Source organism: Scatophagus argus, chromosome 23 (assembly GCF_020382885.2).
Source record: "Scatophagus argus isolate fScaArg1 chromosome 23, fScaArg1.pri, whole genome shotgun sequence".
Taxonomy (NCBI): domain Eukaryota; kingdom Metazoa; phylum Chordata; class Actinopteri; family Scatophagidae; genus Scatophagus; species Scatophagus argus.
In genome coordinates this window covers 8222212-8238274 of record NC_058515.1, presented here as the reverse complement: position 1 = coordinate 8238274, position 16063 = coordinate 8222212, and the positions used below count along the sequence as shown (strand labels likewise).

The 16063-nt window shown below is 40.0% G+C and overlaps 1 protein-coding gene and 1 long non-coding RNA gene across 12 annotated transcripts in view; one reads left to right on the top strand and one right to left on the bottom strand.

The window, feature by feature from the left end:
* Window positions 1-16063, top strand: part of LOC124054896 (multiple PDZ domain protein-like) — a 41840-nt gene that overhangs the window by 9960 nt on the left and 15817 nt on the right. For 9 of the 11 annotated variants that reach the window (XM_046381371.1, XM_046381370.1, XM_046381367.1 and 6 more), the window contains exons 9-27: window positions 228-330; window positions 1214-1302; window positions 1807-2041; window positions 3875-3952; window positions 4262-4341; window positions 4586-4732; window positions 5308-5478; window positions 6154-6339; window positions 6454-6663; window positions 7740-7898; window positions 8208-8360; window positions 9947-10291; window positions 10685-10796; window positions 11531-11729; window positions 12476-12517; window positions 13700-13807; window positions 14335-14415; window positions 14592-14769; window positions 14996-15106. In XM_046381371.1, the coding sequence (XP_046237327.1) occupies window positions 228-330; window positions 1214-1302; window positions 1807-2041; window positions 3875-3952; window positions 4262-4341; window positions 4586-4732; window positions 5308-5478; window positions 6154-6339; window positions 6454-6663; window positions 7740-7898; window positions 8208-8360; window positions 9947-10291; window positions 10685-10796; window positions 11531-11729; window positions 12476-12517; window positions 13700-13807; window positions 14335-14415; window positions 14592-14769; window positions 14996-15106 (2787 nt within the window). The remainder of the gene's footprint in view (window positions 1-227; window positions 331-1213; window positions 1303-1806; window positions 2042-3874; window positions 3953-4261; window positions 4342-4585; window positions 4733-5307; window positions 5479-6153; window positions 6340-6453; window positions 6664-7739; window positions 7899-8207; window positions 8361-9946; window positions 10292-10684; window positions 10797-11530; window positions 11730-12475; window positions 12518-13699; window positions 13808-14334; window positions 14416-14591; window positions 14770-14995; window positions 15107-16063) is intronic. The other 2 variants (XM_046381365.1, XM_046381372.1) reach the window with 2 other exon arrangements.
* LOC124054901 lies at window positions 3697-14598 on the bottom strand. Its single transcript, XR_006842502.1, has 6 exons — window positions 13706-14598; window positions 12533-12630; window positions 11523-11724; window positions 8262-8349; window positions 4553-4743; window positions 3697-3994 (listed from the first exon to the last, which is right to left on the bottom strand). It is a non-coding gene; the product is annotated as an uncharacterized LOC124054901 (long non-coding RNA).

Sequence of the window (16063 nt, the reverse complement as noted above, 5' to 3'; positions counted from 1 at the left end):
ACTGACTCACCATATGAATGACGAACATATCCTTTTGTTTGTGCACATTAGCTGCATATTTCGTGGCTGGCAGGTTCAGAGAGCTGAAGTTGAAAGAAGAGTTTTGGTGAGCGTGTACAGCAGTCAGATGACTGAAGTGCTATGACTTGCTTCTCTGCTGTTGTCCGATGAGTCATCCTTTACTTTTATTTGGTTAGTGGATGTTTACCTGTCACTTCTTCACACAGGACTATGAGGAAGAGGAGGTTGAAGCATTTGATGTGAGCCTTACTAAGAACACACAGGGCCTGGGGATTACTATTGCTGGCTATGTTGGAGATAAGAATTCAGGTGAGAAAAAGCACATTTTAAACTTGCAAGTGATGTTTCACTAAATACACATTTAAGTTGCAATGATTCATACTTTTCTAGCCTATAAACAATGGATTCAATGCATGATATGAAAGATGCTGCTCATGTTGCTGAACCCAGTAACATCCCAAACTGTGTTTTATTATGTTTTAGGTAATTGTTTTGATTTTTAATCCCGCAAACTCGGCTCTGGTCAATCTTATTTCAAGCCACGGCAGCCATTTTTATTAAAATAAGCCCTGAAAAAAAAAATCTAAACACTATACTCTACCTGTTGAGCACCAAAAGGTGGACAGGAAAAGTTATCTTAGAGCATTTAGCAGCTAAAGACACAGTTTCCTCAATCAGGAGTCAAACACAGAGTGAAAAAAGGTGACTGTTAGACTTAACAATCATCAGGTGGACAGAAACCAAATGGATGTTATCGTTCTCTGTGTCTGCTGGGATGTGTCAAATCTTTGTCAACACGTTAGCCACAATAACTGTTGAGGTAATGTCAGCGTCACTGTTTTTAGGTTTTTCCACTTTCCACAAAGTGTTCTAAAGCCCAAAAGTGTGAAATATGTTTTCACTAGGTAGTAATTGGCTGCAATATAATGAGACCACAGACAGGCTACATCATGACATGTTATATTCAACTTGAATAATGAATTCCCTTGAAGAAAAAAATAGTCTGAATTCATTATTAAGTGTGCTGGGTTGATTATATTATTGTTCATGACTTAAATAATGCTGAATCATACTTACTGACACTGATACCAGACTGAAAAACATCTGTTTGCGTTTCTCTTCAAGTCTTATTTAATGTCATGGTACATGCTTGTGATGCTCATGTCTTTAAATATTTTTTCTTTTTCCTCAGAGCCCTCTGGTATTTTTGTTAAGAGCATAACAAAAGACAGCGCAGTAGATCAAGATGGCCGCATTCATGTTGGAGACCAGATAATAGCTGTAAGTACTCCAGTTATGTTCTTTGTAGCAATTACTATTTCCTCTGTCTTCAGTGGCATGAGATAAAATATGCAGTCAGTGTTTTATATTATCTATTACAGTGATCACATTTACCCAGATAGTCAATGAAGGGAAATCACCATATGCATAATGAATAATTCACAATTAACTCACGAAGTTTTTTTTTTTTTTTTTGTGACTCCAAATTTTAAAGACTTCTTCACATGCAGGGCAATTAGGTTTCTAGTTTCATTACTGAAGGACATTAACAGCGAAGTTAAACCATGTGTAATTTTTTGCATCATTTGAAAGACGAGTTAATGTGTGTGTATATTGGAATCTTCATGTGGGGCACTCTGTTTCTATGTTTGCTGGTGTTTATAATCAGGTTTATAGATCGATCAATTGCACTTCTGTCAAATAAAAATATAGATGGCAGTTACGCACACAGGCTGTTCTGTCTCTCGTTTAATCCATGGGCTCACAAATGGTCGCCCTCTGCAGGTCGATGGTGTAAACATCCAGGGATACACCAATCAACAGGCAGTGGAGGTGCTCAGACGCACAGGTCAGACAGTCCACCTCAAGCTGATCCGGCGGTGCTTCAGGCCTGATGAGATCCCCCCTGCTGTGGCCCCCAGTGTCACCATCCTGTCTCCTTCCACCACCATCCCCACCACCACCACCGTCATGAGGGAGCTGGAACTAGAGAGGAAGATGGCTGAGGAAGCTGCTCAAGGTAGGAGGGATAAAGTGAGAGAAATTTAATGAGGACAGACAAAGACACATCCCTTGTTATACACCTCATCCTGTCAAAAAAGGTGTCATTTAATGTGTAAATGTTGCCCAGACAGGAGTTTTCATGATGCAGTAACAAGTGGGTCCAAATGGAAATTTCAGTCACTTTTATCAGTATATTTAAAATGCAGAGACAGAATTGTTATCCAGCTGCATATGGAAAACAGTGGCTCAAGTTAGACACAAATACAGTCCAAATTGGTGTCAACATTGTGACACATTGTGAATGAGAAAGGTGGCCCTCTAATGAATCTTTGCTCTTCCACAGGAAAATATGTTACATAAGATATATATATATATATAATATACTGTATATCTCTATATCTATATATATATAGATATAGATATATATAATTTTTGAACATCTCACTGTGGAACTAATGTTGAAAAAGGAACTGAACAGATTACTTGTTAAAAATATTCATCCTAATCCTCACGTTTCTGGTCATCTTCCCCAATACAAGAGTGAATGCACTCATTATTAATAATCACAGCGAACAAAGAAGTGAGGCAGACATAGAAATAAAGCTAACCACTAAACAATTTGTAAAACAGTACTATCCTCATGTATTGGTATATTGCACTTAGAGAAAAATGCACTGGCTGGGCTGACCCAGCAGCCCACGCATGATGCACTTCATGTTTTTAAAGAAGTTTTTGCATGTTTTTGGTACGGCATCATGAATTATTACAGCAACAAACAAGATAGGCGGAGGGTAAGCAGGAAGATTCTTGTCTCCAGTTGTACTGACAGGACCTCCGGGCTATTGCAGAAGCAAGAAAAAGCAACTTGCATAACTTGTCGATAGTGATAGATGGAACTTCAAACTGATTCGATTTGGCAACAGAAAGTTATAGCCCAAAAACATTCTGAAAAAACTTAACAGGCAAAAGTCTGCATACAGAGATACAGAGGAGGCCAGTATTTTCTTGGCTGCTGTGAAACTTGTCAGATAAAAAAAAAACAAAAAAAAAAACACAGCTACATGTGTTTCCACTTTTGAGTATTTTAGATAATAAATAAAGAGTCCACAACAGTGCATCTCTATATTATATGAGGTTATGTGCCTCCTTACATAATAGTAGGGTCTGTATTTTAGCTAACTTACTGCCCATGAGATTATAGGTTTGGAGTGCAAAGTTGTAATTGGTCATTTAATGATTGGGAGCGTGGAAAAACTCCACAACTCATTTAAATTGTTGTCAAGTCAGTGTTACAATGGTAGAGTTCCTTTCTGCAGACCAGACCAGGCTAGTTTTTATGTTGGCACTTAAAAGGTGCTGATGTACAGCATACACCATGGGCTTGTCTGGGTGCTTGGGTAGTAATTTCATGGGCGACCAGTTTGGTGCCCTGTGGAACTCCAAAGACATAAAGAGTTGCACAAAGTTGTAAAAAAAAAAAAAAAAAAAAAAAAAAAAAAAAGGTACCCGGATCATTAAAAAGGTATTTGAAGTCTTGGAATGTTTATAGTCTGTCATTATGGATTACTTCAGCACATATCCTTTGTGGACCAATAGGGAAATGTGATAGGTTCCTCTTTAAACTACTTGGAAGAAATAAGAAATAGAGTGTCACATAAAAAGTCACTTTGCATGCCAAATAAATTCATCATGGTTGTTCATTTGTGGTGTTTTTGCATGTATGTGTGCTGTCAGTGGAAATAGATGACTCTTTCCAGTGGCTTGGTACCGATAATGTCGTGTGTGTGTGCGGCTGCCTGCCTCTGTCCTCCTCACTCTGTCTCTCATCGTGTGTTTACGTTCACCGCAGATGAAAAGCTGCTCCAGACAAAGAGCGAAGGATCTGATGTCGGCCCAGCCACGGATCAGCTAACAGAAGACAAACATGGTAGGAGGCTGGGATTCTTCTTGAAGCACACCTGCACAGATACTGAGCACACATCTGACAGATAAGGGTCATTGTTGTCAGGACCACACGGACTGGCAAAACACAGTGTGAGGACATACTGAGATGGGTGCTGTCGGTAGCTTCACAGACAGTGCTGTAATTTTTAGGGTTTGTTTTTTTTTTTGACATTCAAGTCTCATCTCGTTACAAATTTATGATCCATTGCTGGCTGTGAATGATTCATCCCAAATTTGGCTTTTATGTTTTTTTTGTTTATTAATACAAGTGCTTTGTATTTTGCCTTCCAAGGGATGCAGCTAACACCCTTTGAAGAGGAAGAACTAACAAAGAAGTGGCAAGAGATTCTGGGTCCAAGCAATGAAGTTGTAGTAAGTTTCATTTTCAAAGGGGATTTTTTTTTTTCCTCTCATGTGTCAACTAAGCAGACATCAATTCCTGGTCAAGAGCTTCATAATGATAAGCAGCTCAAAACTGGTATCTTGAAAGGAAGAATGGCCCGAGTCATTAAACCAAATGAACTCATTTATCAACTTATAGTAAAATAATAATCTCTTATAATAGGAAGCATGTTCCACATACCAACTTAGAGGTGATATCTTGTTTCCATGACAGGTGGCTGAGGTGGAGAAGTTTAGTGAGAACAGTGGCCTTGGCATCAGTCTGGAAGCCAACAGTGGGCATCATTACATTCGTTCTGTTCTACCTGAGGGACCTGTAGGTCGCTGTGGCAAGCTGTTCAGTGGAGATGAGCTGCTTGAGGTACGTGGCAGCTTGAAAGAAAGAGAACATGAACAAGTTGTTTTGACATACGCACACATACTTCAATATGCATAGATTGTCCATCAAAGCGCCTCAGTTGTGAGCCCTCACCAATATCTTTATATTAACCCACTGGGAATCATCACCCAACTGTACAAGCCTTCTCAACTCAGCTTCAGCCTCTTTCAGCTCATTGTTTTTGGTTTTTAAGCCACTGTATGTTACCATATGTTACTGAGCACTCAAATGGTAGACAGACAAAGTTAGCAATTAGTGAGAGAACACAGTGGAACATTTAGCAGCTAATGAGCCAGAAATTTCCCTCAAGGAGCTGGAGGAGACCAGACTAAAGGGAGAGTGAATATTTAAGTTTGCCAGGTGGCCAGAAACATGAATCCAAATAAATGCTGGAGAAATTATTTCCTAACACCTTCTCTGCAATAACTTTAATTTGAAAATATCTCAATATTGAGTTTACCAATTGTTCCCCCAGACTCAAACAACAAAAAAAGTTACTTTATAATGATTTTTGTTCTATGCTAAGGCATATGGTAAGATAACATTTCCTCTCACAGGTCAATGGTATATCCCTTATTGGTGAGACCCACAAGGAAGTGGTCAGAATCTTGAAGGAGCTTCCACTCTGTGTATACATGACATGCTGTAGGCCGGCCCCTCACCTGCAGACTGACATAGATGCTGTGCAGCCAGAGTCCGAGGCTTTGTCCACAACACCTGAATTAAAGGTACTGCATTTGCATTTGCTGCTAAAGATTTTAGCAAGAGCTTTGTATCAAATATTTTTTTTAACTTAAGAAAGTGAATTAATCTTTTTCTTCTCAAGGCAACATGCAGACTATGTTACTTGCAGAGCATTGCAGCAGATGATGCATTTAAGTATAGTCAGACATTCCCTGCATCTCTTTGACAAGCACTAATGTATCATGAAAAAGGTTTCCCCGGCCCTGCATATAAGCAAGAGAATGTGATTGGAGAAGAATTCTCTTTAGGCCCTCCTCCTCCTCCTCCTATACAAACCACCAACCATTATTGGCTTAGCCTGGGCTATCAGTCGCTCCATTGGCTTTCCACATTGCCAGCCATGATGGATTAAGACTTAGCGATAAGCAGGGGAGTCTGAAAGTTTATTAAGAGCAATTCTGGTAATACCTCAGCAGCAGTAGGCAGCATCATTTGTGAGAGATATGAGACATCAAAAGCAGTTTCCCTATGGGGAAGGGGTTTTCATAGCTCCGGCTTTATCTATGATAATGTAATAAGGCCCTAGCATCCCAAAGATATTTCTCTTTTATCTCCTGCCAGAAACCTGAGCCAGAAACACAACTAGAGGGTAGCAGCCTATGGGTTGGGAGTAAAAGTGAGGAAGGCACGCTGTTAGATTTTGGGCTTTTCCTCTGCAGAAACAAATAGACCTGAGCAGCGTACTAGTTGCTGAAGCCTCAGAGGTGAACACAGCGGCAGTGACACAGGATAATGTGACAGAGGAGGCAATAGGATCTCCTTTGGCGATGTGGGAGTTGGAGATCCAGAATATCGAGCTTGAAAAAGGAGAAGGGGGATTGGGATTCAGCATTCTGGACTACCAGGTAGGAAATAGCTTTCCTAAGAAAATCTATTTCATGCCAGTGTATTTGTACTTAGTTGTTGTTATATTGTTTAATTGATAACCTTTGTAAGTTATGCCTGTGGCTCCTCCACAGGACCCGCTGGATCCCGCCAAGACGGTGATCGTGATTCGCTCTCTGGTTCCCAACGGTGTGGCCGAACAGGACGGCAGGCTGCTGCCAGGAGATCGACTCATGTACGTTAACTCTACCAACCTGGAGAACGCCAGCCTGGAGGATGCCGTCCAGGCCCTGAAGGGGGCCAAGCTCGGCAAGGTCCAGATAGGAGTTGCCAAACCACTGCCTGTAAGCATTAGAATTAGTGTTGTTTCTTTTATTCTTTGCTTTAAACCTGACTGAAAATTGAGGATAGACGGTGTGACGTGTGTGTCTGGGGTAAAGGGAGAAGTTGCTGTTGTTGGGGGTTACTAAGAGTTTTCTACATATTGCTTTAAACATTTTTTCCGCACGTCAGAGACTTGTCACTGGCTGTGTGTGAGATTCAAGCTGAGAGTCAAGCTGTCTTTATATCATGCGACTTCAGGTGCCTTCTGGGTTCAGCTTACAAGGGCTTGAATTTTTCATGCGGGAAAAAGAGTGGAGGTAGGCTGTATGGTTTAGCATTCCATCCAGTGGTTCAGAGGAGGCGACCTGCCTAAAATGCTCTGTGCCCTTTGTTTTATATTATTACATTATTGAATTTTCCAAGAGCGCAGACCTTCTTGTACAACACATCGGGGCACCTGTCAAAATATTGGGTCTGTTCAGTGGCATGTTCATTGCTGCAGGCACCTGTACTCTTTTGTTTCTCTCTGCAAAACTGCCTGCATTCTTTCGGCTTTAGCGCTGCTTTTCTCCTGTATTGAATCTGCCGTTGGATTACACACTGAGACCTCTGGGCCGCCAAGGTTAGCTGGATTATAGAGCTGTAGGAATCCTCTGTGGAGTTGCCCAACTCTGCTGCAGGACGTGGAATGTACTTCTGAGGGGTATTTTGTTGTATTGCCTCTCAAAATTGAGTCTGACAAGTGTAATCCTTCAATATGCCTTCTTGCTTTTCTTTACCTGTCTGGGCTGCATGCTACACAAAATCAATATCAGGGGCTCTTAGTAAAGAATACTTGTACAATGTTCAAGAGCTTTTCTGTTCATTCAAAGAAAGTTATAAATTTGCCATTTTGAGCAATTTCTCTGCGTGAAAGCTTGTGCACTAAGATCAATATTTAACTCTATGGCTGGTGTGTGAGAAAACTCAATAACTCCTAACATGTTTCCCCATTCTATACTAATTTATTTGTACATGATTTGGTCACAAAAAAATAAATCAAAAAATTTAATTACATAAAGCTGGACACACTGAAAGAATTTCTCCGCTTTCCTAGGGAATATGTGGATATTCCCACTCTCCACACCCATATGGTGACCAAGAAATTACTCCATCCTCCACCATCCATTCATTTGACTACAACAATATTTTGGTTGAAGAAGGAGAGGAAGAAGGACTGACTGAGGGCATCGTTTACCGAGCAGAGCCTGCATTGGTTAGTTAGTGTTTGGGGGAAAGAAAAAAAAATGAAATCAATCAGAACATCCTGAAAAAATGGAAAACAAATTGTACTTTACATGTGATATTTGCTTTTGACTAATTTTACCAAGAGAGTTCTATTTTTGTGTTTGTAATCCTGCAACAATTAATATAGTTGTCTGATGTTGCATCAGCAGTATTTTGTAGTAAGATTAGTTTTTCATCAGTGACACAGGTGTCATAGAATAGCAAGCTGTGATTGGATAGGGCTAAATTGCTAGTTCTGTGCCAGGGTTGGTGATACACCTTCCACTCATTGTCACAGATTGACACCAGCGATGCAGACCTGTCTGATGAAAAGGTGTTAGATCACACTTACTCTGGGATAGAAGATGACACTTTCCAGGCATCCATGATTGCTCTTCATGGCAGCAGCTGCAGCGCAGACCTGGATTACCTCCACTCATCTACGCCCAAGGTAAGCAAGCAGTTTTTCATTATAAGGCAACAACTGAAACCAAAAGCTTAACTGAAAGTTATTCCCTCATTTCATTTAACATTACTGCAACGGTAACTGCCCTTTGTCACAACGAGCTATCCAGTGTGTAGTCATTATTCTTTGTCCTTTGTTATCAAGAGCCAAAATGTCATGAGAAGTGTTTGATCTTCTTTGTTGAGGCGGTAACTGACTTTGTTGTTGTGTGAGGGTTGTAGCGGCTGCTTTTGTCCCTCTCTGTCCCTCAAGAACAGCAACATGGATATTATCCCAAATGGATATTAAATTACAGGAAAATAAACAAAGAGATCAAGAGGCACATAAACTGCTTTCTTAGGGGTATTTGTATGCTTACAGTTTCCCCAAGGTCATAGCTGACCTTAATTGTGGGGCCTTCCTAAGAAATGTATGTCGTAATAGCGCAGCCTAGAGGGACAGACATGGGCCAGGACGACGTAGGGGATTTTATGCCAGTGAAGGATTTCATGCAAACATATTTCAAATGTTTGGATAAGGCTTGACAGCTCAGTGTTCTCGTGATGATGAACACCTGAACAGCTCTTGAGAGAGACAACAAGTCTGTTGCGACAGTAAATGGTGGAAACTTGTTTCCAGACTTGCTGACAGAATATACGTTGACACTTTTTTGAGGAATATGGATGTTTTTATTCCCACACCTGTTTATGAAACAAGAATATTAATGTCAGCTGCTGTAGCTTTTAAGAAAGATGACCATTTGTACATTCGTTGGTTGTACTGCTCATCACCATAGAGCTATATATTAGAAATCTTTTAAAGGCTAGTCTTGTGTCTACAATTAGGAGATGCCCTTTTAAAATAATCTAACTGATTAGATAAATTCAACAGACCAACAGCATCTTTTGTTGCTATGAGAGTGTTTTGATTGTTCAGAGTTTCTTTCAATGGCAACTTAAGTTTTATTTGGGTATTCCTTTAGTATTTTGAGAATTTTCTTGCTGTTATGATAATTAATTAATGTCATGTGAAATACATTTTTAGAGATGCTGAAGGAGTTCTTTTTAAAAACTGTCCAATTCTGCCTGAAGATATTTGTGCTTCCTTTATATAGTCATACATTTCATAAAGATTCCTGACTTTATGGCTTAAAATATAGGAGGAATGAATCCTTTGTATAGATGCCTGACAACACTGCTATTGCACAGCCCAGTTCATCATGACATTATTAAATGATGTCATTGACTAATCCTTATGTCTGCTTCTTCAGCTCCACTTGTACTTTTTTTTTCTAAAGATTTATCCTTCTGTTCTGGCTCCCAAAGGCAAGTGCTTGCTGTGATTCATCACAAGTATTCAGTCTGTTTCTAGCAAGGTTTAAATGCTGTTAAAATAAAAAGACATTTTGGGCATAGCAAGTTCACAACCACCAGTAATTCCTGCTTTCCTCTATCGGCCACTGATGGCTTTTCTATGCCTCATTACAAGGAGGGCAGGATGGTGACTGAGCAAGACGAATTCCCCCTGTTGGGCAATTGTCTAGCTAACATAGTGGAACGTTCATTCAGCTGCTGTGTTTTGTTTTATCCTAGCTGACAGCTCGCCTGGACTTGTTGGACGAGCGTCCTCACTTTGCAGCATCGTCCGGCCTCGCAGACAACACTCAAGCGTTCTCTCCAGAGAAGACTGACTCTTTCACTGCTCCGAGTTTGAGAGGTCATGTCCCGGATTTTAACGCCTTCCCGAGTAGTTCTGATCAGTACCTGGCAAGGCAATCGACCAACAAGGAACCAGCAGAGTGCTCATACTCATACAGCCCGTTTGCTGAATTGGGAACCAGATCTAATGTTCTGGATGAACCTGTGGAGTCTCTTCCCTATCATAAGGAGCCACCCATGTCTTTTGGAGATATTGGAGACATCGAGATTTTGTTGAAGGTAATAAAAGCTGCACATTTGAAGCAAACCATAGATTTAGTTTGTAAGGCTTGAAAGGCCAAAATGAGCAATGAATGAGCATTAGGGATTGGCAGACAGTGAACATCACGGATACTGTATGTCAAGGTACATTTTAACAGCTACAAAACAACCATTTTTGATCTTTTTCCAAATAAAATTTCTTAAGCAAATTTCTGACCTCTGTCCAGTCAGCTGCGAGACTCCTGCGTGAATGTGAAATAAACAAAGTGCTAAGTTTATCTGTTTTGAATTCATTTCCACAGCTCGTTCGCTGCTCCTGCCTTATCTCTTGAGACCCCTGCATTGTTTTGAACTTGGCCTTACATTTTCATTTACTGTCACGAATAACTGTATTGAATTATCACTTTCAAGGACGAGGAGGCTGGCGCAAAAGAATCAGGAGAAGACGGGGACAAGGAACCATTGACCTCAGGGAGCAATTTTGAAAGGACTATCACAGTTGTCAAGGGCAACTCCAGCCTTGGTTTGTGTTAATTTCTTCACTTTCTTTTATTAGCGTTTTTATTATTTTCTCCTCAGCCTTCACAGAAGTGTAAATGAGTTTGCCGGACTGAAAAGCTTGTTGGCCTTTACTTTTTTTGTATCACATTTTTTGAATGCCACATTTGAAGCAAAAAAGATAGAAAAGATTTTGTTTTCAAGTCTGAAAGGGTAATTCCATTGTGATACAGGGTATTTGCATTTCAAAACCTGCCCATGGGATTGCAGCTGACTCCGAGAATATGGAATTTCAGCATCTAAAACAAATAGGTCTTATGATGGCACTGTTTAGAATACGCAGTGCCTCAACGATAACAGTACCACATTTTACTTTTTTGTTCCGTTTGAAGGTTTCATTCCTATGTTTTCCACTCCTAAATAGAACATACTGATTTTATTTTTATGATCTTTGCAGAAGAATCCCCAAACACTGTGCTATAACTGAGTTTGTAAGTTTTAGATATATATATTAATTTATTATTCCACATTCTGAACTCAATGAAACTCTATAGATCTACTATATTTAGGCTACCCTTTTATTTCTAAAAGAGTAAGTCTGAAAATATGTCTTAATAGCATTGAGGTTATGTTTTGATCTTCATTTGAGAAGCTCAGTTTAAAGTCATCAATGACTGCCCTCAAATATGAGCATCTGTTATTGATTCAGATCAAAATCCCAATTAGTATGTGACAGTTTTTTCTCATCTACCTCAAAAGGGATGACAGTGAGTGCCGTCAAAGATGGTTTGGGGATGCTGATCCGCAGTATCATCCACGGTGGGTCCATCAGCCGCGATGGACGTCTGGGTGTTGGTGATCTCATCCTGGCCATCAACGGGGAGCCCACAGCAAACCTGACCAACGCTCAGGCTCGAGCCATGCTCAGAAGACACTCACTCATCGGACCAGACCTGGGGTAAGAGACTTTGATTAGGAAACAGTTGTAGACATGTGAAATTGTTTAATACAAGGTTTTATACAAAATACTTCTGTGTTGTGGACTGTTGCTCAGTTCTACCGGATTGTTGCCTAAATGATTCATAGTGTGGTCCAAAGTTGACAAAATTGTGATTTGAATAAGGAAATATCTAAACTGTTTGATGAGTCTGAACCATATTTAGTTTGGTTATATTCAGTTCTCTGTAATACAGATATCATTTTGTTTTCAAGTATCATGGTCCTGTGAAATTACTCTTTGACTCAGAGAAATCAAAGGTGGTGAGATATTCAGTATTTCTTTAGTATAAATGGAATCAAGCAAAGCTGACCGTTATATTAAGGGTTGCTTAGTGTGTGTGTATCAAATATTCATTCTAAAGCATCTAATATTTAGTATTTTATTCAAAAAAAAAATGTGAAGAGGTATGTTTAAGATGCAACTTAACTAAACTTTGAAAGCTTCTCTAAAGCCAAATCAATGCAGGAACTGCAATCATACTTGATATTCAGTGATTCTAAATGCAAAATACCGGTAAACTAAAGCAAATACTGTTATTGCTGCAAAAATCACATGTTGCATTAAAGTGGTCACCATTACTCTCACCCTTTGAGAGAATTACTTCACAAGAAAATTGGATATAATATTTCACAAGTTCTGCTCGCTGAACTAAACTTGGCGGTTTGTTAGCTTCGGTGCATAAAAGCCAACTCTTCACATTCTAGATCTGCTTGTGCACCTGAGGACGATCTGTGCCCATTTTATGTGTGAGTATGACTAACTTCCACACCGGCGGTGTTTCGGCAAGAAGCTGCCGCCTCGGTTTCCTTCCTCTTGTTCCCTCCATCTGCTGTCGGGCTTCATTGCATTCGGTTAAGAGCTTTATCCAGACACAGAATTAGAAAGTCAAATCAGTTTAGTCAAATGTCAAAACAATGATAACAACAAAATATAAAAGTCTGGGGGATTTAATTGGTAAAGATGCTGTTCTTACTATCATCCAGATATATTGACTGAACGTTTTAATTATGCTGTGAGACTACACTCCATTAACCAACATATATTTGAAATATGTTTGTCTTGGGACAGCAGCACTTAAAATAGTGTGTGTATGTACTCTAACACGCACAGACAGAACAATATCTGGATAAATCTTGACTGACTGCATCAATTACTTAATATACTCGCGTTTTCTCTCACTAACATTTTACTACGCAGCTGTTTTGCCCCAATCACTTTTCTAACTCACTGTTTTTACATTAATCACTGGTATTTAAGCACCTCCTTTCACTGCATGTTGTGATGTCCTTAATGAACTCAGTCATCTGTTTCATTCACTGGTATTCTCTGTCCGCATGCCTGTCACATGTAAAATCCAAATGAACCCATCTGTCGAGGATCAACTCAAATGCGTAAAAGTGCCATTCAGAAACTACTTCCCTCTGAATTGTTCGGAAATGGGACTTTAAGTGGGTGTCACCCTGTCACCTACTGTGTGTGTTCATCACGCAGTAGGTGACAGAAGACTCGATTTGCTCAGACATTTCTGAAGGTAAACATCTGTTTTGAACAGTCAGATATGATGGCCCTATAAAGAATTCATCAAAACTCACCCTGGGCTTGGGAATGTGTTTGAGAAAAAAAAAAAATCAGCTCACTGTCACTGCAGTCTTGCTGGAGTAAAAAATAGGCTGCTCAGTTTAAATAAGCAGATTTAAAAGTTCTTTTTTTAATGGAATGAGAGAGGTTTTTGTGCTTTCATCCCTTTAATGCCAGCTCTTCTCTATTTTTGGTAAATTACCCCGTGAGATCACAGTGAACAGGAGCATAATTACCACTGAGGTGGGTAATGGAGTTTCTAAAAATGGGGGATGTCAACTTGTTTACTATGTCTCACTCATTTGTGCGCATGTGTGTGTGTCTGTGGTTATGTGTGTGTGTGTGTTCAGCATTACGTATGTTCCAGCTGAGTATCTGGAGGAGTACAAAGCCAGCTTAGAGCAGGCTAAAGAAGATGTCTTCTCTGAAACAGCTCCGGTCTCAGTTCCAGCTCCAAAGTACGTCTTCGCACTCCACCACAGCAACTCTTGTCATCCAATTAAACTGACTGACAAGTACATTTCAAAGTTGCCTTTTGAGATTCATTTTAAACAAACCAATTATGTATGTTTACATTCAGTGTATGTCATCAAAACAAATATGCATATGTATATCAGTGATGTCTAACAAACTTGTATTTGCATCCACTGAAAGAACTGCAAAGCCATTTTTTTAAATCATGCAACATTATCATTCACGTTTGCTAGCTAGCACTCTTATTCTTATTCCCTATCTATGCAGCAGCACTGCTAGGACTTGTTTGTATGTTACCACCTACAGGTGACAAACAGAAGTATAGCATGAAACAAAGAAAACAAGGACCCGCTTGTGAAAAAAAACGCTGCATCGCTCTACTAAAGGCCAAAAGTTCCACAGGATTCCCTTTAGTCATGTTAGCTAACAAAATGTATCAGTTTTATCATATTTTTTTTTGTTCTTTGAGGTGTAATTAACGTCTGACAATCATGTCAATCAAATCTGTCAGAGATATTCCGAACCTCCCAGAGCGGGAAGATGGAGAAGGGGAGGAAAGTGCCTCTTACAGCAATTGGAACCAACCCAGGAAGTGAGCACATACCGTATCTAAGCTTCTGATCTCATTTTGTGAGCATGTCCACTGATAGACATGGTTTAAAGAACTCGAATTTTCTGTCCAGCATGCAGTAAAAGTTACAATAGATCAGTATTGGTATCAGATCAGTAACACAAAATCCAGCATGCTGACACTGGTCCCTTCCTCAGAGTGGAGCTCTTCCGAGAGCCAGGCAAGTCACTGGGTATCAGCATCGTCGGGGGCCGAGGGATGGGCAGCCGCCTGAGTAACGGAGAGGTGATGAGGGGCATTTTTATCAAGCACATCCTGGAAGACAGTCCTGCTGGACAGAATGGGACACTGAAGACTGGAGACAGAATCGTAGAGGTGAAGAGACGTTTCAGGAATAACACTGAGTGTTTTCTTTTGACATAATTTAGAGGTTTTGTGTGAGATTTTAATCCATCGGGAGACTCAATTTCAGACTGATAATCTAAGTGTTATTTTATTAAGATGCAGCCATTTGAGAGAACCAAAAGAATTCTGAAGAGCATTTGAAATCCTCAAAAAATGTGGATGTTTGACAGACTCTTACCCTTGATATCTCTGACAGGTGGATGGAGTAGACCTCAGAGATGCTAGTCATGAGGAGGCAGTTGAGGCCATACGCAGGGCAGGCAACCCTGTCTCCTTCTTGGTCCAGAGTATTATCCACAGGCCCAGGGTAAGTCCCTATTAGTGTCAAACCAATCGCTAGTAACTATCTCATAATCTAAAGGTCACAATTTCCTCACTCTGTAGCTTTTTTTTTTCTCTACAGCTCAAGTAAAAGTTAAATGTAGGTGCACAAGCCATTTAGGGCACTTTCAAAATCTAAAATGTACAGTCCCTGTAGTATCTGTTTGACTAAGCAGTTTCCTGCTGGGGCTGCTACTGGCTTGTATCAAGTGTCAGAGCTCTCATAGTCAGTCGCGCATCATGCATTGTTATCTATGAGATATTCCCCCCCATGCTTTCCTTAACATTCTGGTTATTCATTATGCCTTATAGCCACTTATAGTGTAATGCAGCACATGCTGGAAGAACAGACACAATGAGTTTGCGTTAACCGAGAACCACGCTTAACTGCGGTGACTCTAACAACGTATAATAGACGATAATAATTCAGTATTTTCATAACGGGGGGGTAATATTACCCATCTCTGCAGCTACACTCAGATCTACAGAGGTTTATAGCATCTTGCAGCTTTTCTGTCTCATAACATTGTTTCTGGCCATAGCAGACAGATGTTTTGAGCAAAAAAGCCCTAAAAATTTACTGCATGCTGATAGCCCAAAACCAAACAGCAGACAGGCAAAGTTAGCAACTTACAAAGACCAATAAGAAAGCTAAAAATTAGACTTACCTTCTGACAGAGACAAATTAATGCTAATGTTGCCATGGATATGTGTAAAAATAGAAAATTTGCTAGCAGGTCTGCTGTATTAGCTTAAGTGGCTCAAAGGTGGACTTACTTGTTATGCTTGAGGCAATAGTTTGACATTTTTGGATAAATGCTAACTAAGCTAGCTGCTCTCCGTGTTTCAAGTCTTTACACTGAGTTAAGATTACCGTCTGCTGATTGTAGCTTCACCAGCATTCAAACTAAATCCCAGCGATGTCGAACAATTCCTATCAAGA